This window comes from Salmo salar, chromosome 10, assembly GCF_965601325.2.
Source record: "Salmo salar chromosome 10, fSalSal1, whole genome shotgun sequence".
In the NCBI taxonomy this organism is placed as follows: domain Eukaryota; kingdom Metazoa; phylum Chordata; class Actinopteri; order Salmoniformes; family Salmonidae; genus Salmo; species Salmo salar.
The window spans coordinates 102,373,568-102,398,993 of NC_138300.1; the positions used below are offsets into that span (position 1 = coordinate 102,373,568).

The 25,426-nt window shown below is 40.9% G+C and overlaps 2 protein-coding genes across 6 annotated transcripts; both read left to right on the forward strand.

Annotated features, from left to right (window-relative positions):
• Positions 1-1,076: 1,076 nt before the first annotated feature.
• Positions 1,077-14,438, forward strand: glsl (glutaminase like). 4 transcript variants are annotated; one of them, XM_014125063.3, is made up of 22 exons: positions 1,078-1,495; positions 2,468-2,579; positions 3,876-3,976; positions 5,352-5,419; positions 6,202-6,301; positions 6,568-6,709; positions 6,819-6,885; positions 6,997-7,109; positions 9,825-9,954; positions 10,123-10,187; positions 10,338-10,501; positions 10,712-10,770; positions 10,871-10,915; positions 11,035-11,093; positions 11,277-11,343; positions 11,481-11,531; positions 11,616-11,792; positions 12,801-12,932; positions 13,043-13,135; positions 13,616-13,677; positions 13,808-13,948; positions 14,217-14,438. In XM_014125063.3, the coding sequence occupies exons 2-22, from the start codon at positions 2,533-2,535 to the stop codon at positions 14,311-14,313; spliced, it is 1,980 nt and encodes a 659-aa protein (XP_013980538.1). In that variant the 5' UTR covers positions 1,078-1,495; positions 2,468-2,532; the 3' UTR covers positions 14,314-14,438. The 4 variants fall into 4 exon arrangements, with proteins under 4 accessions (XP_013980540.1, XP_013980538.1, XP_082813427.1 ...); XM_014125065.3 differs by lacking the exon at positions 2,468-2,579 and having other exon boundaries at positions 1,077-1,495; XM_082957301.1 differs by lacking the exon at positions 1,078-1,495 and having other exon boundaries at positions 2,349-2,579.
• A 333-nt stretch (positions 14,439-14,771) lies between these two features.
• sh3gl3b (SH3-domain GRB2-like 3b) lies at positions 14,772-24,384 on the forward strand. Of its 2 annotated transcripts, none has more exons than XM_014125079.3 (11): positions 14,772-14,980; positions 19,124-19,192; positions 19,352-19,424; positions 19,518-19,661; positions 20,186-20,319; positions 20,630-20,788; positions 21,104-21,207; positions 21,357-21,481; positions 21,678-21,710; positions 21,860-21,913; positions 22,138-24,384. In XM_014125079.3, the coding sequence occupies exons 1-11, from the start codon at positions 14,936-14,938 to the stop codon at positions 22,344-22,346; spliced, it is 1,149 nt and encodes a 382-aa protein (XP_013980554.1). In that variant the 5' UTR covers positions 14,772-14,935; the 3' UTR covers positions 22,347-24,384. The 2 variants fall into 2 exon arrangements, with proteins under 2 accessions (XP_013980554.1, XP_013980555.1); XM_014125080.3 differs by having other exon boundaries at positions 14,803-14,880.
• Positions 24,385-25,426: the final 1,042 nt, after the last annotated feature.

Consider the following 25,426-nt stretch of genomic DNA (forward strand, 5'->3'; position numbering starts at 1 on the left):
AAAATCTCTCATTTCATTTACCACAACTACAGCAATTCAATACAGAAATAAATACCCACATGCTGTCCAAGAAAATAAACATAACATACGTTTTAGGGGCAACAAAAGCATGAAAAAAAGGCTAAATGATCTAAGATATTTGCTAAAAAATATACCTCAGATACCTCATGAGTTGAAGGTAGATGGCCTGAAAAGGTGGGAACTTGTGAGAACTTTTTCAGTATCAATAACAATCATATCAGTAACCATGCCTGAGGCAAGACTTATTGTGATTGATATTTTACTTCAAAAAAATAATGTCACAGATGATAAGACAGCAAATTATTTCTGAGGAAGCCTCAGTAAACAAGGGTTCTTTCAACAGTTTGGGGAAAGAAAAAAATTCAGACGCCTATACAGTTAAAATCCTTGTAGAATGCTTGACTATAGTGCATGTCACAAATTGTGCATTCATTGGTGTATGTATCAGCTGATGCAAACAAATGTCCCCTTTGGGGATTAATAAAGTAGGCTACTATATTATCTGAGCTGTTTTCCATAGATGTCTAAAATCAGCCAATACTGTAAAGGTACATACGACCTGAACTAAAAAGTCCTCCATGATGTCATAGAGAAGCCTCTTGCTTTAACCTGTCTAACCCCTGCTCTGGAGTTAGTGTCACCTTGACAATATTCTCAGTATCTTGAGCCCTACAGAGGCATAAGGACATGATGAAACATTTTAGTTTAAATTCCTGAAACTGTTCTGTTATTGGCAACACAGTATATAAACATGCATCATGAAGCATCCAGAGATGTCCATTCACAGCTCTCAAACCTTGTCCAAAACGACTTCGCTTCTCTTCAACTCCAGCACCTTGGAGAGATACCGAACAAGCTCCGCATTGGCCTGCACATCAGTTGGCGGTGTGGCAATAGCGACACCTACTGCCACTATAGACACAACTAGGAAGGAACATATTGTACATTAGCTACGTAAAATACATACTTTTTTTGTGTGTGTGTGGGGGGGGGGGGGGGGGGGGGGGGGGGGGGGGTAAAAAAACAACAACTAAATACTCAATTAGTCATTACTTTATTTTGCCATCAGTGTTCCGCATACAAAAAAGTGTACACCTGTAATCGCGTTCAGTTCAGATTCAGGCTTCGCGTGCAATGAAATTGTCACCACCTTGTTCTTGTCTCGAGCTACTTGCCTAGAAGACGAAGGTGTCTGCGACGGCTTCTATAGGCCTACAGTTTAATTTTGCGGAAAGGAGAGGAGCACAACATGTTTAGAACGTACAGTAGTACGTTGTTGTGCATGAAAATGATTTGAGTAAATTATCTTAACTAAACCTCTGGCTGGCTAGTAAAGCTATAGCCTACATGGTGCTTGTTTTAGGACAGCCCTACCGTTTTTGTCTTTTCGGGCATTGTATGCTTTCCAGCGTATTTTCTTGCTGCAAAAGGTCCCTCAAACTGATGTGATGATGGGGACAGTCTCCGACAGAAGGTGAGAGACAGATGGTTTTGGATAATAAATAATAATATAATATATAATAAATAATGGTGTCCAGGTTTAACAAAGAGAACGGGGTTGTCCGTGACTATTGAAAATACACTGCATTCTTTGATTAATCTCCTGTAACTTCAAGGCACAGTTGGTCAAAAAATGTAAACACAGCTAACGTTGCAACACTTGTCTCATTCGGTGTCAACTCTGCGCCTTATCTGCGCATGTTTTCAAATCATGAACTGCATCAGCTGTATCAGCCTCCATTCAAGTTGCTCGTAATTATTTTGCTTGAGTTGGGTAGTTCATTTCGGGTAATTTATTTTAAAGTGCAAACTAACTAAATGGTTTCTTGTTTTTTGTAAGACATTCAGAAAATTAATTACACAATTATCCCAGATAACATATGCTTACTTGTTATGTTTAGTGTACTTCAACATGTTCTGTATCACTTTAGTTGAAGAGCAGCTACATAATAACTTCATTCATAAGCCACAACACATTCATGAGCAGTACACAACACAAGAATTTATGAAATAGGCTACCTATAAACAGCTGCAGTATAATAACATACTGTGACATAACTTTAACAGAAACTTGCAGGTTCTGAAGTAAGCATTTTGTAAATGCTTATGGATTGCTTATGAATGTGTAATGCAGTCCTTATGTGCCCCTTAAATTTCAAGGTGTTTCAGCATGTTCAAACTCTATAATGTTAACCCATCCCACCCCCCACAAAACCTATGACAGCCTTTCCTTGCAGTTGAGTGGCTCAGAATTCCTTCTGAATTAAGATATCCCACCCACTTTCTCAGTGGGTCCCCTTTCAGTTCTTCCCATTCATTCAGAAACTTCAGAGCAAGCAGCATAACACACAGCACACACACTCACACACAGAGCTTAGAGCTGGAGCAGGGAGAATCTCAAATGTGTTTTATCCCTACATGGGCTACCCTGTTGCATTCGTCTCAGAAGTTGACAAAAGACATTGACAAAATAATTGTGGACCAAGTATCCAGTGAAAGTCTCATCCCTCAATGGAAAAAACTCCAAGCCAAGACACAGAGGATAATCCTTATCTATGGTAAGAATAACTCATATTTCACCACTTTGGGATTCTATATAGTCAGATGTTAGGAAAGGCAGAAGGGTCTTTCAACCAATTCGGTGCCTTTTGAGAAATGGAACTTGGTCTCCCAAAAATGTTTGATTTAACGTAATTAACCTAATTCTAACATTCTGTCATAAAGGCACATGTTCAAAATCGTCAAAATACATGTTTCCAAGTCATTTGAATGAAATGATGTTGAACCAACGTGAAATAGATGTTGAATTGGCGTCTGTGCCCAGTGGGTATTAAGTGCCAAAGAAAGTAACAGGGTTGACCTTAACAGGGTTGACGATTTCATCTTAAATCAGCCCTAAATCCCCTTGTGACAGGGGGAATGGAAGATTGTTGTGCGCAACAGCGAGTGGCAATTAAATCCAAGCTTCACCAAATTTTTTTATTGTTAAAACATTTGTAGCCTGTCTATCTATGTTATGGTCGACCCGTTCAGTTTTCCAACCCAAAACACCAAAAATGTCCAAAAAGAGGAGAACCAGTTCACCTTCACTATGATTTGACTATTAGCTGTTCAATGTTTCTTTATTCAGATTCTCCATGTGGTTTATATTAAAGGGCACTTTTTAAAAAATATCACAAATATCGAAGGGATGCAAAAGGCACCCATTTTGTGGAACGACCCAATAGCTTACATATTTACCATTTATACATTTGCCAGTCATAGGAAAACTGGTACATTTTCATGTCTCATCTGAGCATCTTGTTTGCTGCACGTTCCATGAATGTTATCATGAGACGTGGCATTGCAGTGGAGTTAACAGAAGTCCAGGCTGCCCACACCAAAGACAACCTGCAGCCCAGGTGCTGCTTTAAGTGGAGATGCTGATGATAGCTCACCATGTCATAACTCCCCTACATAGAGACGAACATTCCACTTATTCCCCACATCATGACTAGACTTGTCTTAGTGGAGTTCTAAGGACCTAATGCATTTAGAACAGGGTTAGTCAGGCACAACATTTGTTTAAAACTTGGTTTTGAACCAAGTTAATGGTATGATTTGATTTTCATATTTATTTTGATCACCATTAGCTGTTCTGTTACAATCACTTCTACTCTTCCTGGGGTCCACAAACTGTGTGCTATTCAAGGGTTTTCATTGTCCTTCACTTGATCCATGTTTCATTTGGTTGTGACACTTTGTTGTCTTACCTATTGAGAGAGACCATGTAATTTGGTTGCCAAGATTATATTGTTTGACAAAAATGTACAACGTTATATGACCATCTATTCTGAAATCTTTTGTTTTTCCAGTTTCCAAAGAACTCCTTCCCTAAGACGCAAATGGAGGAAACGGTATGGAGGTTTGGACGGCAACAAATTACTGGAGCCAAATAAGGAGGAGGACGTGAGAGGTAGGCTACATTGCAGGAACGTCTAATTGTGTGTATGAGACTGTTTCAGCGATGTTAACGATGTGGGTTTTTTCCCCCTGTGATTTTTGGCCTATGGGACTTTTTATTGTGGGTGTTGCCTCAAAGTGCTATAATAAGGAGCTGAGTGGGATGGTGAAACTGAGGAAGATCTACTCTAACCAGACGTCGGTCAGTCAAACGGAGTATGTGGACTGTTGTAGGGCCGACAACATGTGAGGGAAAGAAGGAGGCAAAATCAAGTCCAGATGTGTTGATGTGGATCTGGTTGTTTATCTGACAAAACAGTAAAATAATTGCCACACAAAAGCCAGTCGAAGTCTATGAGTGTATTTATTACAACTTGTCTTATTAAAGAAATGAACATGCAACAGTGTATTTAACCTTTATATGCGTGCATGACAGGGATATTTTCACAACCCACATGTTATACAGATGGTTGTAATAGTGTTCTCAGACAGGCTACTCCTCTCTTTACCCCATTCTTGGCTCAGGGGAAATGCTGTCTGCATTCCTCTGTCTGGAATGTTCCAGTCAAACAGTGTAGACATCAACTCCAGTAAACAAGATACTGAAGACTCAAGCATTGAAGTACAAAAACAACAAATATGTTTATTTAAAGTTTGTGTGTAGTTTTTATTGCTCACGTTTTGATGAGCAATAGCCAATGTTCACAAACACTGTGTTTAGACATGATGACATTGTACTAGATATGTCAGAATTGCTGATGTCAAACAGTATACTTGGAAGGGAATGGCATTTATACTGCTCTTGTCTGTGTGGTAACATAATGAGTGTTTCACTTCTCTTCTCAAGAGTAAAAGTAAAAAATAAAACCATTTAACCCTGTGCAGATTTCCATTTTATCTACTGTTGTTGGTATGTGCGGTGTGGTTAAGTTTTAAAAAAATGTTGTGGTTTTGAGAGTTATTTCAGAAAGTGACTTGACCGGGATGTGAAATATTGTTTTATTTTTTATTATTGTCAACTTCTGTGAGCAAGAACTAATAGTGAGTCAGGAAAATGCTGCTGTTTGTATCTTAAAGTGGACTCTGACAGTAAACAACTTTATAGTATCAAATTACATTCAAGGCTGTTTGCATTTACACATTTTACACAATGCACATTTAATCATAATTTTGGGATACTATTATCATTGTCTATCTTACAAAATTCTCCTAAACTCTTGTTGTGATAATAATAGACTATTCTGTGCTTTGTAAACTTTTTTTGGAACCCTAGAAACATGGCTGATAAGACCAACAAATGTAATTTGGATTAAACTACACATGGATTAAACTAAAAACCCTTGATTTTGTCATTCATGTCCTTTTCTTTGTAATTTGTTTTGCTTTAGAAAATGACGTGATAACAGAGGCCCATGAAGAGAGGAATCCTTTGCCAGTGAAAGGGGCTGAGATCCAGGTACGTGCTGTGTCCTGCCTGAATCTGACACACAAACAACATGCCGATATCACTCTTTCACACAACACACCCCTGAGTCACCCTAATACACCCACCTCACTAGATCAAAGTGGGGGAGTTACCCGCACTTTTGTCATAAGTCAAAGCAGCAATATTTCTACATTGTCAGGGTCTTATTGGAAGGTGGCCAGCTAAGGCATGAAATAAATCAAAGCAGAGGTTATTCAGAATTAAATTACAGTCTTTAATCTGAACAGTAAAATAAAGGGAGGATGAAGTGCCGCTTTCATGAAAAAGTACAGTAGATGGATGTCTTTTCAGCTTCTAAATAGAGTGAATGTTGGTGCAGAAGCAGAGGCCATTTAGAAACCCCAGTAGTAGTAAAAAGTAATCGCTCCATGCTTTGTCACTGCTGAAGCCCCCACATTGCCTTGTAAAGGTAACAATGAAACTTTACTTCACTAAAGAGAACCTGTGATTACTGAAAACATTAAAGGGATGTCTGGGGACAGTCAAATGAGGCTCAAAATGTCCATCCGATATGTGTGAATTTGAATATAGTAAAATGTAGATATTATATGTTGACTCACTGATTAAGACTTTGAAATTCTTACCTTGTCACAGTTTGGCATGGATCATGTCTTATAGCTTTGATTGAGGGTAAAATGGCTTATTTTGTGGCTAAACTCAATTATAACCAGTCTATAACTGCAGAATGCCTCTTCCTGCTCTCTCAAAATCTGTCTGTGCATTTGTTTGTTTGTTGTTTTTCATTTCCTAAGGATATGGCTTCATCAGGGAATGTTCCATGTCCCATGCCAAGAAATTCCTTTCAGTCCCAGTCTCAGAGACCTGTCAACTTAGTGAGCCCTGGATCAACAGGTAAGGATAGTGATGAAGGTGTGAGGAGAAAAGTAGGTTTCCACTTCACATGTGAAGTGGAAATACAAGAGACTATGCAGTTGTCTGCATTTCTTAGCATAACCCGCATAGTCAAATCCTCAAATACACAATACAGTCCATTTTATGTATCTCTTAAACTGATAGTGTCTATAGAAAATCAAAGGTATTAATCTCACATTTGTAACCCCCACCCGAACCACCCAACCACTCACCTCATTTGTACTCTTTTGTACCTATCTCTACAGGCCTGCCATCATTGGTCATTAATGGAGCTCTGAAGCCCCCTCTGCCCCAGGCAGAGCAGGAGAGGCCTGTCACCACATCTCCCCAGCCCTGGCTCAGTGTGGGCAGGACAGAGACCACACAGGGACACTCAAAGAGGAGGGCGTGAGTATCTCACAAATGATCCTGTACTCATACATTATCTTTACCAGTTATGTTCTTATTGCTTAACCATGCCCTCCTGTGGTGGATGAAATACATTATTTTCTTCCAGGGCTGCTGATGTTCTCTTTGACAGCTTTGCCTCTGATGAGAGAGTCGGCATGAACCAGTTTTTTGAGGTAGCTAGTAATTGCTATTGCTAGAGAGACCTGAACAAGAAGCAGCATCCACACATATAAACTAGTGACAAACAAAGAAAAAGATGTATACTAAATTCTCTTCCTCCATAGACAGTGTGGAGCTCAGGCCTACACAGATCTGACCCCAGAATCAAGGACTGCTACTTCCATATGAGGAAACTGCAGGATGAGGATGGAACAGTAGACAGGAACACCTTTCAGAGGTGAGGTTAGAACTGCATTGCAATCATAGTTACTGGCCTACCGTGACAGAAAAGGATGGTTCTTCCACACAGAAAAACCCTTTTTAACACTGGTTAAGATACTATGGGTCCAATTGCAACAAAACTCACATTCACAATTTAAAACAAAACAGTATGTGCAGAGTTGGGCAAATAGTTTAAATAATTTAAACTTTTTCAGCGTGGACCCCATTTCCTTCGCTAGCATTTCTGGGGACTCATTTTCTTTCCCATCAGAAATTCTGCCGACCCTGTCCCACCCCAAATCTAATGACACCACCTTAAAATCATTACATTTTGATTTTCACATCAACAAATAACTTTAAATTCTGTAAGGGTGTTTAACTGGCGGCAGAGAAGTCAGACGCAGGAGAGAAATAACTGTGTTTCCAACGGCGCAGTTTATTTACAAAAAACCCACCGGAAAACATAATAATAAAAAATCAGTGGGTAACATAACCCGACGCACACCAGTACAGACGTACACTTACAATAAACAATCACCGACAAGGACATGAGGGGAAACAGGGTTAAATACACAACATGTAATTGATGGGATTGGAACCAGGTGTGATGGAAGACAAGACAAAACCAATGGAAAATGAAAAATGGATCAGCGATGGCTAGAAGGTCGGTGACGTCGACCGCCGAACACTGCCCGAACAAGGAGAGGGAACAACTTCGGCGGAAGTCGTGACAAATTCATTATATTTTCATCTCTTATCAAAATTAAGAAAACCAATAAATACATTTAGTCAATAAAAAATGTTTTCTTCAAATGATCTTTCTCAAAAACGTTTCTATATTGTCTCATAAAATAATCTGTACTCTTAATATTTGGTTCCCCACTTAAAAAATTAAATAAATATACACTGCTCAAAAAAAATAAAGGGAACACTTAAACAACACAATGTAACTCCAAGTCACTTCTGTGAAATCAAACTGTCCACTTAGGAAGCAACACTGATTGACAATAAATTTCACATGCTGTTGTGCAAATTGAATAAACAACAGGTGGAAATTATAGGCAATTAGCAAGACACCCCCAATAAAGGAGTGGTTTTGCAGGTGGTGACCACAGACCACTTCTCAGTTCCTATGCTTCCTGGCTGATGTTTTGGTCACTTTTGAATGCTGGCGGTGCTTTCACTCTAGTGGTAGCATGAGACGTAGTCTACAACCCACACAAGTGGCTCAGGTAGTGCAGCTCATCCAGGATGGCACATCAACGCGAGCTGTGGCAAGGTTTGCTGTGTCTGTCAGCGTAGTGTCCAGAGCATGGAGGCGCTACCAGGAGACAGGCCAGTACCTCAGGAGACGTGGAGGAGGCCGTAGGAGGGCAACAACCCAGCAGCAGGACCGCTACCTCCGCCTTTGTGCAAGGAGGAGCAGGAGGAACACTGCCAGAGCCCTGCAAAATGACCTCCAGCAGGCCACAAATTTGCATGTGTCTGCTCAAACGGTCAGAAACAGACTCCATGAGGGTGGTATGAGGGCCCGACGTCCACAGGTGGGGGTTGTGCTTACAGCCCAACACCGTGCAGGACGTTTGGCATTTGCCAGAGAACACCAAGATTGGCAAATTCGCCACTGGCGCCCTGTGCTCTTCACAGATGAAAGCAGGTTCACACTGAGCACATGTGGCAGACGTGACAGTCTGGAGACGCCATGGAGAACGTTCTGCTGCCTGCAACATCCTCCAGCATGATCGGTTTGGCGGTGGGTCAGTCATGGTGTGGGGTGGCATTTCTTTGGGGGGCCGCACAGCCCTCCATGTGCTCGCCAGAGGTAGCCTGACTGCCATTAGGTACCGAGATGAGATCCTCAGACCCCTTGTGAGACCATATGCTTGTGCGGTTGACCCTGGGTTCCTCCTAATGCAAGACAATGCTAGACCTCATGTGGCTGGAGTGTGTCAGCAGTTCCTGCAAGAGGAAGGCATTGATGCTATGGACTGGCCCGCCCGTTCCCCAGACCTGAATCCAATTGAGCACATCTGGGACATCATGTCTCGCTCCATCCACCAATGCCACGTTGCACCACAGACTGTCCAGGAGTTGGCGGATGCTTTAGTCCAGGTCTGGGAGGAGATCCCTCAGGAGACCATCCGCCACCTCATTAGGAGCATGCCCAGGCGTTGTAGGGAGGTCATACAGGCACGTGGAGGCCACACACACTACTGAGCCTCATTTTTACTTGTTTTAAGGACATTACATCAAAGTTGGATCAGCCTGTAGTGTGGTTTTCCACTTTAATTTTGAGTGTGACTCCAAATCCAGACCTCCATGGGTTGATAAATTGGATTTCCATTGATTATTTTTGTGTGATTTTGTTGTCAGCACATTCAACTATGTAAAGAAAAAAGTATTTAATAAGATTATTTCATTCATTCAGATCTAGGATGTGTTATTTTAGTGTTCCCTTTATTTTTTTGAGCAGTGTATATATTCGATTTTTGTTTTATTTGCCAGCCCCACTGCAATTTGCCCCTGACTTTGAATACCCCCTGATATAGATAATAGAGACGTACACTTATGTTCAAAATACATACATTAGTCCAATCATGGACAGAACCAAAATATATAATCAACTACATTAGAGAAGCTGTTAGTCAGACCAATTAAACTGGTTGTGTTCCTTGATCACGTTATGAAAGTGACTCTGATAAACAAGGTGTTATTTGAATTTCCCCCTAAGGTGTGTTACAGGCTTTGTGTCCCTCATTCTGAAAGCTCTACAGGGAAGGTTTGTCATCCCCGACTTTGCCACCTTCACCGACGAAACTCAAAAGTTGTTCATGAAATGTAAACAGCTGTCTTCAGTCAAGGTAAGGTACAATTTCATCTGGTGTTTTGAAGCCATGCATCAAGAATATGCCCCAAATTACTTTAGTCATGCAATAAAATGCTACCTTTGATATTGTAGGAAATTAAAACTTCTCTTGGCGTGGGTATGTGCTAAAACAATGCCTAAAAAACCTAATTGTTTGTCTCAGCAGGAGAAGGATAGTAGAGACAGTGCAAAATGGGGAGTCTCAGTCTGTACGGTCGATGGTCAGAGGTATCGTAAAATCAATGTCACTATGTTTTATGTCATCAACATCACTGGGGACTATATAGAGCAGTCCTTTTAATTTGATTAACAAGACCATCGGAGAATCCTTTTTTTGGAAGTTAATCCTCTTGTCCTGCCTTGTCTGTGGTCTTTTAGGCTGTCTTTAGGCGACTGGGCCGAATCCTGTGTTCTGGGGGAAGTATCCTGGCCTCTGGTTTATGGCATTGCAATAGACCAGCTTGGAGTGGACAACGTGCACAGATATGTGGGCATGGAGGAGTTCTCAAAATATGACTCTCCTTTCACCCTCACCAAACAAGGTACAGTAAAACACTTATCTACTTATCTGCTTGCAAGACTTTGGGTATTACAGCCATGGAGCCATGAAGTACACTTATATGCAATCCAGTAAGCAAAGTATTTTGTATTATTATTTTATTTAACCTTTATTTAAGTATGCATGGCTTGTGATGTTAATAGAGTCCTTGGGATGCGGTTTTTAATCATGTAAAAACAAATATTTTACACAGGAGTTCCTCACAGTCCGCTCATTGAGACAGGCGCAATTATTACCGCATCTTTGTTACAGGTAATATACACACACTCCCTCACCAATGGCTATTTGTATTCAAATATAATGCCAATACATTTTCAAGTGATGTTATATGTAATTTTATGTTTTTGTGCAGTTGGCTGCCAGTCTTGGTGCAGAGGAGGAGGAAAAGTATGAATCTGTAAGTAAGGCAGAAGGCAACAAAAACTATGTTTTTAATCGTTATGTTTATGTTTACAATAAAAATAAAAAAAACTTTCAAGTCACAAGTACAATGCCATCTTTATGTCATCTCCGCAGGTCTTGAATGCTGTCAAAAGACTTTGCAATAAGGAACATGCAAACTTAAACTGCACAAGGTATTTAGCAATTTATGGAATTTATTTATATATCTATATATATTTTACAAACAAACTAACTTGTTAACAATAGATTGATTATTACCAAAGTTTGATATCTCTCATTCTTAGCAATTTGCTACGTTTTTTGTATTGGTGTCTTTTTTTGTCCCTGCTGACCTGTCATGTCTGTCTGTCATACAGTTACCAGAGCTTGAGAAAGGACAGCATCAGACTTCATGCCTTATCTTTTTACCTTCAAGAAAAGAAAGTAAGTAATTCCACGTCAAACTTTTAAAATACAGTAATAGGTAGTAATAAAAAAAAAAATTTGTGAACACTTGATAGATGTAATTCTCTATTTTTACTGTTTTAGCCCTGAAAATGTTCACTATCTAATTTTGGCAGTGCTTTCCGGAGACCGTTGACATAAATGCCACGTTGGATTTAATGCTGCAGGTAAATGTTTGACCATTTCATTTCCATAGCTAGATACTTTGAAATAGATTGAAATGTTTCTGATGCATTTTTATTGTGTGTCAGTGTGCCTCCACCGAGGTCACGTGCGAATCAGGAGCAGCCATGGCAGCCTCGTTAGCCAATGGTGGACTCTGTCCTCTGTCAGGTGACCAGGTGCTGTCGCCCTCGGCTACAAAGAGTATGCTCTCCATGATGCAAGTGGCGGGAATGAATGACTACTCCAGAATATTCAATTTTAAGGTTGGTTTGTTTGCATTCTCAAAACAATCATTGAAATTACATGTGGTGGGTACATCACCGGGGCCAAGCTTCCTGCCATCCAGGACCTATATACTAGGCGCTGTCAGAGGAAGGCACAAAACATTGTCAAAGACTCCAGTCACCCAAGTTATAGACTGTTCTATCTGGTACCGCACGGCAAGCGGTACCAGAGCGCCAAGTCTAGGTCCAAAAGGCTCCTTAACAGCTTACCCCAAGCCATAAGACTGCTGAACAATTAATCAAATGACCACCCGGACTATTTACATTGACCCCCCCCCCGACTAACCTGTACCCCGGCACTTTGACTCGGTACGGGTACCCCCTGTATATAGCCTCGTTATTGTTATTTTATTGTGTTACTTTTTATTACAGTTTTTACTTTAGTTTATTTTGTAAATATTTTATTAACTATTTTTCTTGAACTGCATTGTTGGTTAAGGGCTTGTAAGTAAGGATTTCACGGTAAGGTCTACTACACCTGTTGTATTCGGTGCATGTGACAAATACAATTTGATTTGGTGCTAGGGTCTGGTGTAGTGGTAACATAAATTCCCCGGTCCCACTACTCAGTTTTTGTGCTGTATCTTTCTTTGCTGTACATTTATGTTTACTTCTGTCACGAGAGTATTAGATGAGAAAATGCACTACACGTGTCATAGGCTTGAAGCAGTGAGATGAAAGAGCATTTTTGGGCAAGTAAAGCAAATTAAGCCATTCATTGAATCTCATACTTTCTTCTTGTCTTACTTATGTATTTGAATTAATGCTTTGAAACCTCCCATTGGCAGGAGCTTACCGGAGCTGAGTACCGGCACCTCAAATGTTCTCCTGCTTGAGCTCCTGCACCTCTTAACAAATATTAGTTCAAAAGTATTGTGGCACTCATGCACCTAAATATAAACAGTACCGGCACCCAAAATGAGTACCGGTACCTATTTCAGTCTAAGTTAAGCATTGGTTAATGATAATCAATGTTATGTTTTGCAGACGTCTGCACCGGCCAAGTCCAGTAAATCAGGAGTTATGCTGGCAGTTGTCCCAGGAGTTCTAGGCCTGCTGTGCTGGTCACCTGACCTAGACTCTTTTGGAAACTGCTGGAAGGCTGTGCACTTCTGTGAGGTTGTGAAACCATCACAATTCTCTAATTAACAATTTCCTTTTATAGCATAATTGTGGTTTGTTTTTCCTTGCTTTTCATTGATTTATTTCATTTTTTGTTTGTTTTTAAGGAACTCATATCAACATTCCAGCTACACAGTTTTGACATTCGAACACCATTCAGACAGGTGCTTACATACAGACAATGGAAAGCAGAGTCTGAGGTCAGTATTTGAGGCCATCTACACAACACTTTGCATCTGTAAGAGCTGTTTGAAAAGAAAGCATGAAATGTAGCCTGTTTTTGTGGGATGGAGCTTTGGCATTTCCATGGTGAGGTAACCATACGGCAGATTTGTTAATATACCAATAAAAAAGAGAGTTCCAAACCTCTCTGTCAATAACAGCTAGTTTTCATTTTCCCCATCTCCAGTTAGACCACTCCCAGCCAGTCCTAGCAAAATTCTTGCTTGAGAAATTGCTCTTTGCTAAAAAGCTATTTTTGTATATTTTTTACCATTTTAATTGAAAACAATCACAGTAAGGTAATTAATTGTTACGTATACATTTTTTGATATTGAGATAAAAATGCCTGCATTGGACCTTTTAACGATGAATCAAACTCACTGTCAAGGTCTATTCCAGGGATATTGAGAAATAAAGTGTTTTTCTTTTTTTCTTTCTACATCCTTCTTATTTGACAGGGTTATCAGATCATGAACATCTTACTGGCTGCCTTCAAAGGTGACATACAATCCTTGCGAAGGTAGGGTTGCCCTAACTAGAATGTCTGTCTTTTCTCGCATACATTAGAACAGAAAAAAATAAAAGACACTATTTTTTAAAAACATTATAATCTTCTAAATGTACACACTTGATCATCTGTCCCTCGCCAGGTACTTCCTGTCTGGGGCTGACGTGAATGCCGTGGACTACGACGGGAGGTCCGCTCTGCATGTGGCTGCCTCCGAGGGTCACTCTGAGGTCATCCGGTTCCTGGTGGAGAACACAGGCACCAACTACTCCCTCAAGGACAGGTAAAAACTAAGAAGGCTGCATCTCAATAGTTGAATTGCTTCCTTCCTATGTCTTCTGCCGTGAGCTGAAAAGGCAGGACAGGTGAAAGCTAGAGTGCTACACGATGGACCTATACTAGGAATCTGGTTTTACCTGTCCAATTCTTTCACCAGTGCAGATGAGGGAAAGGACACAAGGAGTGAAAGCTCCCATAGGCTATTGAGGCTTTAAGTTTATACAGCAGACTTATAACCTCACACTTTTGTGGCATGTTCTCTTTCTTGACAGATGGGGTAACACACCCATGCAGGAGGCTATGAGACACAGCCATGGACCTGCAGCCCAACTACTCAAGAAATATGAAGAGCAGCCAGTGATTCTGTGAGCAGTAAAGGCACATACAGGATCAACGGTTGGCGCTAAACAGAAATTTCTGTCAATTATTTTCCAATACATGTGGAAATGTGTTGTAATTCCTATACGTTAATAAACTTTCTATGTTGTAAAACAGGTGCAGCCTTTAGGGTGTTTGGTTTTGTTTTCCTTTTTCCTGGTAGTTAATTTATGTAATTAATTGACTAGATAATCCACATTAATTCGTTTTAATCGTTTTTTATACAGTAGCATCCTATAGGCCTACCTTTTTATAGGCTGATTAGGCCACCTGACATGCACCACAAATAGCATATTTTGTAAAACAATTAAATGTACTGATAGGCTTTAACAGTAATTTTGTCCCACTTGATTTTTTGTGTAAATGTTACTGTTTTGTAATATGCCTTATGCAACGTAAACGTCGGCACTTTAATGTACATCAACCAGAAGCTCTCAACCAATCGTGTTCGAGGACTCAACAGACCGGGTGAAGTGATTTAGCGCATTGATACATTGCGACGATGGAGGGCAATCTGGACACAATGTAGCTAACCAACGGGTCAACTATTAGAGCACGGTTGGCATCCATTATTTCTTTCCATATATTATTTAGGCATTTTGATTCTTGAAGGATGTCGGTAGCCGGGTTTAAGAAGCAATTTCACAAAGCAAGTCAGGTAAGGAGACGACACAGTGCATTGTGTTTTGTTAGCATGGCGCCATGTGGATAAAGCCCATACACTTCAGCAAGCAACCGTTGCCTCAGCGATAATAAGTATGACGTTTTGTGGCAACGCGCCAAGAAGGGCAATGAATTCATGTCTTTATTTTAGGGCAGTATAGGCCTACCAACCAATATCAACTGTAAAGACCTACAGATAGGAATAATAAAGACACAATGCGTAAAGTATCATATGTTTTTTACAGAAATTGCGATTATGTGTAGGCTTTTGTGCTGGTGGATTCTGGACTTTGTTTTCTAAAGTGGTTTTAATAAGAGATTACTCTAGCTGTAAAGGCGTGATTGAACACACCTTCAGTAAACAATGCCAGTGCCAGGGATACTAACTGGGTCACCACTAAAATGACTGTCCCAAATAGCATAGGCCTATCAAGAGCAACTATCTACACAGCAATGCCAATAAACTGGGGATCTACAGGCATTTACATTTTTTGTTTTTTGTTATTTCACCTTTATTTAACCATGTAGGCCAGTTGAGAACAAGTTCTCATTTACAACTGCGACCTGGCCAACATAAAGCAAAGCAGTGCGACACAAACAACAGAGTTACACATGGGATAAACAAACGTACAGTCAATAACAATATAAAAATATATACAGTGTGTGCAAATGTAGTAAGATTAGGGAGGTAAGGCAATAAATAGGCCATAGTGGTGAAATAATTACAATTTAGCATTAACGCTGGAGTGAGATGTGCATGACTGACCTACAGCTTCAGTCAGTTAACTGCATAACATACAATTGATGTATACTGAACAAAAATATGAATGGAATAATTTAAAAGATTTGACTGAGTTACAATTCATATCAGAAATCAATTCTTAGGTTCATTTAGGGGCTCCCCCAGACGATCCCGCAGGTGAAGAAGCCGGCTGTGGAAGACTTGTGCAGGCTGGTCCTGGTTAGCGGTTGTGAGGCTGGTTGGTCGTACTGCCAAGTACTCGAAAATGACATTGGTGGTGGCTTATGGTAGAGAAATTTACATTCAATTCTCTGGCGAAAGCTCTAGTGGACATTTCTGCAGTCAGCATGCCAATTGCACGCTCCCTCAACTTGAGACATCTGTGGCATTGTGTGACAACTGCACATTTTAGAGTGGCCTTTTATTGTCCCCAGCACAAGGTGCACCTGTGTAATGATCATGCTATTTAATCAGCTTCTTGATATACCACACCTGTCAGGTGGATGTATTATCTTGGCAAAGGAGAAATGCTCACTAAGAGGCATATAAACAAATTTCTGCACAAAATTTGAGAGAAATACGCTTTCTGTGTGTATGGAAAACTTCAGGTATTTTTTTTTTTCATTTCATGAAACATGGGACCAACACTTTACATGTTGCATTTTTATATTTTTGTTCAGTGTTAACAAGGATATACCAAATGTCTTTAATCTCTGATATTGACATTGTTGGAAAGGGCAGGTCAGATCAAATTGTATTTGTCACATGCGCCAAAATGCTTACTTACAAGCCCTTAACCAACAATGCCGTTTTAAATAAGTGTTTACTAAATAAACTTAAGTAAAAAAGAAATAACAAAAAATTAAGGAGCAGCAATAAAATAACAGTAGCGAGGCTATATACGGGGGTACCGGTACAAAGTCAATGCGTGGGGGCACCGGTTAGTCGAGGTAATATGTACAGGTGGGTAGAGTTAAAGTGACTATGCATGGATAATAAACAGAGAGTAGCAGCAGTGTAAAAATGTGGGGTGGGAACAATGCAAATAGTCTGGGTAGCCATTTGATTAGCTGTTCAGGAGTCTTATGGCTTGGGGGTAGAAGCTGTTAAGAAGCCTTTTGGACCTAGACTTGGCGCTCCGGTACCGCTTGCCGTGCGGTAGCAGAGAGAATAGTCTATGACTAGGGTGGCTGGAGTCTTGGCAATTGTTAGGGCCTTCCTCTGACACCACCTGGTATAGAGGTCCTGGATGGCAGGAATCTTGGCCCTGGTGATGTACTGGGCCATACGAGCTACCCTCTGTAGTGCCTTGCAGTTGGAGGCTGAGCAGTGGCCATACCAGGTGGTGATGCAACCAGTCAGGATGTTCTCGATGGTGCAGCTGTAGAACTTTTTGAGGAGCTGAGGACCCATGCCAAATCTTTTCAGTCTCCTGAGGGGGAATAGGCTTTGTCGTGCCCTCTTCACGACTGTCTTGGTGTGTTTGGACCATGATAGTTTGTTGGTGATGTGGACACCAAGGAACTTGAAGCTCTCAACCTGCTCTACTACAGCCCCGTCGATGAGAATAGGGGCGTGCTCGGTCCTCCTTTTCCTGTAGTCCACAATCATCTCCTTTGTCTTGATCACATTGAGGGAGAGATTGTCATCTTGGCACAAGACAGGTATCAGTGTGGTAATGCTTGGTTTCTATAGAGGAGGAACAGTTAGGCTAACTTTTACAACTCAAGTGTGAAAATGAAGCATGAATCATGCATAAGTGATAGTAATGCCTACAGCACAGGTATGAATGTGTAGGAGATTTTAAATCCTAATTGCCTTCACATTGGGAGCCCATTTTCAACACCATTTCCATGCTGTTGCCCATATTATTCTACTATTATGGAGCTGCCCAGATTTCGTTTGAGTGCCAACCAGACACCCATGTAATTTAGAACCCTGCATTTAATGGCTTAGGCTTACCATGCATGCAATACTGGACTTACTATAAGCCTTATGTTTCTAAATGTATTCAGTTATGATTGGCCAATGGAGAGACTGCTTGATAACATGCATACAAATCACACAATTACCTTCCAGGCATAACATTTAGTTCGGTTTTATGCTAGTGAGTGTTCATGTTTGTCCTGGACAACACCCTGTCGTTCTCCACTAACATCAAGGCGGTGACCCGATCCTGTAGGTTCATGCTCTACAACATTCGCAGAGTACGACCCTGCCTCACACAGGAAGCGGCGCAGGTCCTAATCCAGGCACTTGTCATCTCCCGTCTGGATTACTGCAACTCGCTGTTGGCTGGGTTCCCTGCCTGTGCCATTAAACCCCTACAACTCATCCAGAACGCCGCAGCCCGTCTGGTGTTCAACCTTCCCAAGTTCTCTCACGTCACCCCGCTCCTCCGCTCTCTCCACTGGCTTCCAGTTGAAGCTCGCATCCGCTACAAGACCATGGTGATTGCCTACGGAGCTGTGAAGGGAACGGCACCTCCATACCTTCAGGCTCTGATAAGGCCCTACACCCAAACAAGGGCACTGCGTTCATCCACCACTGGCCTGCTGGCCCCCCTACCTCTGAGGAAGCACAGTTCCCACTCAGCCCAGTCAAAACTGTTCGCTGCTCTGGCACCCCAATGGTGGAACAAGCTCCCTCACGACGCCAGGACAGCGGAGTCAATCACCACCTTCCGGAGACACCTGAAACCCCACCTCTTTAAGGAATACCTAGGATAGGATAAAGTAATCCTTCTAACCCCCCCCCCCCTTAAAAGATTTAGATGCACTATTGTAAAGTGGTTGTTCCACTGGATATCATAAGGTGAATGCACCATTTTGTAAGTCGCTCTGGATAAGAGCGTCTGCTAAATGACTTAAATGTAAATGTAATGTAAATGTATATGCTGACACTTTATGTTCCTTGTAATGTGCATGCCAGCACTGACAGTGAGTGCTCTTCGAATGACCGCCAAAGGACTAAACATGCTGACAGTAAGAGTGGTTTGAAATTGTGCAGGCTTTGTTATAACCTAGTGGAAAACCTTTACACTAGTTGTGTACATCCGTGTAAGAGTTCACACCAGTTTTTGGATGTAGCCTAGGCTACTTTCACTTTACTAGTTACTTATTAGCAATATTTGGTTTTGCCAGTACAGGGCCCCATTCATTCTGGAGAGGGAAAAAAACATATATTTTTTTTAAAGTCGCGTCATTACGATAGTCCTCCTTTTAATTTCAATGTTTTGATGCATACATATAAATAAACTTGTTTTCGTGTGAGGAGAGCGAGCACGTTACCATACAAATTGTATACCAACTTATTTACTGAAAGAGTAAGGTTTTTGCTTTGTCTTTTGCCATTATACACTCTTTCCTCATATTTTAATCTCTTATCTTGCCACAGCTATTGAGTGAGAAGATAATTGGGGCTGAGGGAACAAAGCTGGATGAAGAGTTTCAAAAAATGGAAAGGGTGAGGCAGGGCTTTATTACATTTCTATTATTACCTTTTTACACAATAATTTGTCAAATTAGGTAGAACAATGTCGAATACTGTTCAGAATTATGTGGAGGGGACAAAAACACTGATACAGAATTTTCCCCTGCTCTGTCATTGATTATTCTATTTTAGAGAATTGATGTGACCCACAAAATGGTTCTTGAACTTGTGCCCAAAACCACAGAGTACCTCCAACCAAACCCAGGTATGGTATCACTTGATATATTGGCCCAGTATAGGATTTCATTGTACAACAAAATGTATATGTGATATATTTTATGCCAATATTGATCCATAGCATATAGAGCCAAACTGGGCATGCTCAACACAGTGTCCAGGATCCGTGGGCAGGTGAAGGCTGTGGGGTACCCCCAGACTGAGGGAATGCTGGGAGACTGCATGTTGCACTACGGCAGAGAACTGGGAGTCGGCTCTGCCTTTGGTACGTCAACAATTGTAACCCACATGGAGCGAACTGCCTCTGCTTACAGTCGACACATATCATACCATATTCTACTACCACATATTTTATACACATTCAGATCAGGTTATGGTCCAGTTAGGCATAGCGAGAGTTCATTTTTTTGGTCCGCCAACTAGGTTTGTAACCCAGTATCTAATGCTTTACATCCAAACACATACTCCAGCAGTTACCAGTGAGATACTTGAGGAGTCTCACCTCTGAAAGCTTTTAACCCAGCACTCAGCAGTTAAATCAATATCGTTCTAATGTAAGGTTCTACGCTTCAGTAAGTTTTGCCTCTTCCAAAAAAAAGTACAGGCCTAGAGATGTACAAACACTTAGTACACTAATATCCTCCCTGACCAAAAATCTAGAGGTCTATCATATGACCTGGAATGTATTTTAATTATTGAATAGCTCAGTTTATTCCTTTTTACATGATGTGCTCAATAGAATCAAAAGTTGTTTTTAGATGTGTCTTCATGTCTGTGAATTCCATGTAGGATGTGCACTGGCGGACATTGGGGAAGCCTTGAAACAGATGGCCGTAGCCAGAGATTCCCTGGACATCAGTGTGAAGAACAACTTCATCGACCCACTGCAGGCACTCCAGGACAGAGAGTTGAGGGAAATAGGGGTGAGTCTCATCTCCACTCAGAATAGTCAAAATGATTAATGCTTCAGCAAAGGGAACAGACTGAACAGGTATCAGATTAGTAGTCTTTGACCCATGTGCTCTAGGCCACTAGGCTTTGGATTTACGGCTTGTAGGCTTAAGGTTTAAGGTCCTTTGATGTCTACCTATCATTGTAAATGAAGATCAAGTGCATTTTACGGCTGTATGTGTCATAAATGAATAATGTTGATTATGACAGTATGGATCAAATGCTTGTTCACAAGCAAAAGAGTGTTTTCGGATCCATATGTACTTATCATTCATTCTTCAGTACCACCTAAGAAAACTTGAAGGACGTCGGCTAGACTTTGACTACAAGAAACGACGCAAAGGAAAGATACCTGACGAGGAGATCATGCAGGCGTGGGAGAAGTTTTCGGACTCCAAAGAGCTGGCAGAGAGAAGCATGTTCGACCTCTTAGAAAGTGATGTGAGCAAAAATAAAAATACTGCAGTTCTACAACACACTCCCTTTATGGTCACGGAAATACCATAGTAATTGTGTAAACATATTTTTCTATTCAGGATTAGTGTTATCAACCTATTATAATCCTGTAACAACTTGGGAGAAGTGTATGGGTTGGAAATATCCACAAGTTTATTTTTCTTTATAAACAAGGAGATGCAAATTTCTCTAAACATGTTCATGAAAGTTAGCTTGTTGGCTCATTATCATGTATACCGGCCACTGGCCATGTGAGATTGACAATCCTGTGCTGATATCTATTGTGGTCGGGTCTTGCAGGCGGAGCATGTGACTCACCTATCAGCTTTGATTGGGGCCGCTCTGGACTATCACCGCCAGTCTTGCCAAATCCTGGACAGCCTCAATCGAAGTCTGCAGGGCAGGTGATTTGTATCAACCAAATTAATAAATACACTTCAGACAGGGACTTAATCATGAGCTACATGTACTCAAGGCACATGTCATACTGCCTGGGTTTGGTTCATTGTTGATGGTTGTGAACTTGTGACCTTGTCTCTCCCGTTCTTTCTAGGCTAGCCATTGCAAGCAACCGACCAAAGAGGGAGCCCAGGCCCAAATCTATTAAGGTTAACACAATCAACACACAACAAAATGGATCTTCCCACAGATCATCAGTCAAATCAGTTATATCTTCAGGTGATTGGCTCAATTGTTGAGCAATTTTAATTTGTTCAATTCATTTCCATAATGTTATTTCTGTATTGTTTATTAGTGTAAATTATGTTTTACTATTGTAAAATGCTGTCTCTTTTGTAAATTGGGGCCATCTGAATGGTTCACTATAGCTTTCCCCATTTGAAGTCGTTAATATGTCCATTATAATTTGTTGCAGATGCCCAGATAAGTCAAGCTGTCAATGGAAAAAGTAAGTACTGATACATTTTAGGGTATGACATTTCATGCATTTCAAAACAGGATACCAGTATTTGTATATTTCTATGCAGCAACTGTATGGGAAGTAGGACTTTCAACTAAGATATGCTATTTCTTGTCATCCTTCTCCACTTATCCCAGATTACCAGTACACAAACATACCTCGAAGACCAGAGAGTCCCATCATCTGTAACCGTGAGTAAACCCACAGGTCATGGTACTGACTTCAGACCAAAACCTTCCATGATGTCCTGTCTATCATATTGGTGATGCAAGCAAATGGAAATCATGTAAATAAAATCATGAAATTAAAAGGAAATAACCAGTATGTGCATAATAGTACTAACTGTTTAGATTGACTGACTAATTAGTGGGCATCTAGTGATATCAATTTCAAGGCAATTGTGGGTCTCTTTCAGATGATTGTGAGGTTTTCCTAGACCAGCCTTGCTGCCGGGCGCTCTACCGCTTTGTGGCTGAGAATGAAGGAGAGCTGGGCTTCAAGGAGGGCGACCTCATCATCCTCACAAACCAGATTGATGACAACTGGTATGAGGGCATGATCAGCGGGGAGTCTGGCTTTTTTCCCATCAGCTACGTCAATGTCCTTGTGCCTTTGCCACAGTGATACCAGGGTAGCACCACAAGCTATGACGTCATCACCTCGGAGCACTCTCTAGAAATCTTATTTTGCAATGAATGTCACTCCGCTTTCTGATGTTTATTGACTGAATTTTTAGTATTTCTGAGCTTATCTGTTAGAAGCATTTCAGGACGGCCTCATTTGGTGGTACCGTCACTTCTTCCTGGATCTGTGAATTCTTCATTTCACCTTATTTTCTGAGGCCATAGAGCTATTGACATCCAATGTCTTTGCGTACTCCACAGGTTTCATCAAGGCTACACCATTTCAGACAGTCCTATGCAATATTTTCTCTCTCCCTTGAAAGCCCATCTTAGTTACATTTGTCTCCATTGTGTGCTGTTAGGTGGCCTAAAGCTCACCTTTTGTTACTTTTCCCCTCTGTTGTCTAGTGGTCTTTCCTCAGCATAATAATGGGTCAATTAGTAGTGTGACACTTTTTAATTCAGCACACTTTTGTGATATCATGGAACACTTCAGCTGCTTTATTAAGATTTGTTTTAATCTTGGGACTGTTATTACCATATTCAGGGTCAATATTCATGTCTTCATTTAGCTCTCCAGAACCTAAGGGGGGTATACCCAGTTTACAGCTGGAACCTGTTTTGGGTTCTCAGAGGATTTTACGGACCACAGCTGGCTCCATTTGAACTACAATCCCAATGCTCTTGTTTATTCCTGACGCTCTGTGGAAATGCAAATGCACCACACTTGCGATACGGTTTTGGATATCTTTGGAACTTTACTTTTATATAAGCGAGAAATAATATTTAAAATTCAAAAGATACACTTACTGTGCGCAGTTTAGGAAAGTTGCACCTAGCTGTTTTCACACACCATTATGACATCCTCTCACCTTGCACTCACGTTTCCATTGAACCATTCCATATTTCTGGTGTTTAAAAATAAAGCCGGGTGCAACTTTACACGGTAAGTATCTAAAAAAAATTCATAGAAGCAATGTTCCAAATGTTTCTGAAACTATCATGTGAGAGGCGCATTTGTGTTTAGGTGGAGCATTCCCTCAGGCGACAGACAGCTTTGGGAGTAGACAGTATAATTAAGCAATAAGGCCCAGGGGTGTGTGGTATATGGCCAATATACCACGGCTAAGGGCTGTTCTTAGGGACGACGCAACACGGTGTGCCTGGATACAGCCCTTGGCCTTGGTATATTGGCCATATACCACAGAACCCTGAGGTGCCTTTATTGCGACTATAAACTGCTTACCAACATAATTAGAGCAGTATAATTATTTTGGGTCGTACCTGTGGTATACGGTATTATATACCACAGCTGTCAGCCAATCTGCATTCAGGGCTCGAACCACCCAGTTTATTATGTTTAATATTACCGTCTATTGAATGAGCTAGCCTTCGTTGTGGAAAGGTCAGGGTTAAGACTTGTCTGCATATCAATTTGAACAGAAGAGAAGAGGAAATATCTCTTATCAAACACCATTTGTGATCTTTATAGCTGTTTCATGTTACACTACACTTTAAAGGTGTTTATGATGCGTGTGTGCTTTATCCACTTAAATATGATCCCTTTCATAGTTTTTCCCCCTTCCACAAACAGTAGAAACACTTGTTGCCTTTAAGCACTTTTTAAAAAATATGTTGCTGTAGCCTTGACAATTACTGTATTTGCACACTTAATTTTTCTTTATTAGTAAGGAAATACACACACACACACACAAGGTATTAATCACCTCTCATTTATATCCTATTGTAGGGTCTAGGAATAATATGTTGAACTAGAAAATATTTAGCTGTAAGCCATATTGTCAGAGATTTTGTGTCAATCACTATGAATGAGCCCAGAATGCTGTAATATAAAAGTAGTGTACATTTCTTTCCTATTTATTGTCAAACACTTGCTGTTTCACAAATTGAAATTATAGTTAAATTACAATTATGTTGAAGAAATTACACTAAGGAACAATCAAACCAGTTATATGATCATTGGATGTATTATCATCTACTGTAAGTTAAATATAAATGCAACATGCAAAAATGTCAAAGATTTGCCTGAGTTACAGTTCAAATAAGGAAATAAGTTCAGGGGCATCCTGTTTCCATTGATCATCCTTGATGTTTCTACAACTTGATTGGGGTCCACCTGTGGTAAATTCAATTGATTGGACATATTTTGAAAAGGAACACACCTGTCTATATAAGGTCCCACAGTTGACAGTGCATATCAGAGCAAAACCAAACCATGAGGTCGAAGGAATTGTCCATAGAGCTTTGAGACAGATCTGTGCCTCCACACAATCCTTGGGAAGGGTACAAAAACATTTCTGCAGCATTGAAGGTCCCCAAGAACACAGTGGCCTCCATCATTCTCAAATGGAAGAAGTTTGGAATCACCAAGACTCTTTATAAGAGCTGGCTGACCAGCCAAAACTGAGCAACCGGGGGAGAAGGGCTTTGGTCAGGGAGGTGACCAAGAACTTTATGGTCACTGACAGAGCTCCAGAGTTCCTCTGTGGAGATGGGAGAACCTTCCAGAAGGGCAACCATCTCTGCAGCACTCCACCCGTAAGGCCTTTTATGGTAGAGTGGCCAGGTGGAAGCCACCCCTCAGTGAAAGGCACATGACAGTCCGCTTAGAGTTACCAAAAGGCACCTAAGACTGACCATGAGAAATAAGATTCTCTGGTCTGATGAAACCAATATTAAATATTTTGGAAAAAGGGTTCTGAATGATACAGCGCAGTTGGAAAATAGTTATCCATTTGTGCTGTATCCACTGCGCTGTTTCAGGTACAACATTTATGGTCATGTCACAGCAGTTTATAGGAGGGAGATTAAGATGTGGGAAGTGTGTAATTTCAGTGGATAAAGTTGTGTAGGGGTGACCATGTTGCTGGGGATCGGAAGTATCCGGTGGGAGAGAGGCAGGTTGAGATGGCTAGAGTCAGTAGTGCAGATGGTGTCATATGCCGAGGCAGTGAAGAAATTAGGGGATGTGTCAAGGGTGAGGGACCCAGGGAGGAGTAGTAGCTCTGTGTCAGCACAGAGAAATGGGCACTGTATATCACTTATTGGCCTTCGGAAAGT

Bases quoted from the DNA above. Each gene is read 5' to 3' on its own strand.
- glsl (XM_014125063.3), top strand. From the start codon at position 2,533: ATGGAAAAAACTCCAAGCCAAGACACAGAGGATAATCCTTATCTATG. The intron at 10,916-11,034 runs GTAAGTAAGGCA...TCATCTCCGCAG, and splicing joins AGGAGGAAAAGTATGAATCT to GTCTTGAATGCTGTCAAAAG. The intron at 11,793-12,800 runs GTTGGTTTGTTT...TATGTTTTGCAG, and splicing joins CCAGAATATTCAATTTTAAG to ACGTCTGCACCGGCCAAGTC.
- sh3gl3b (XM_014125079.3), top strand. From the start codon at position 14,936: ATGTCGGTAGCCGGGTTTAAGAAGCAATTTCACAAAGCAAGTCAG. The intron at 19,662-20,185 runs GTACGTCAACAA...AATTCCATGTAG, and splicing joins GGGAGTCGGCTCTGCCTTTG to GATGTGCACTGGCGGACATT. The intron at 21,711-21,859 runs GTAAGTACTGAT...CACTTATCCCAG, and splicing joins TCAAGCTGTCAATGGAAAAA to ATTACCAGTACACAAACATA.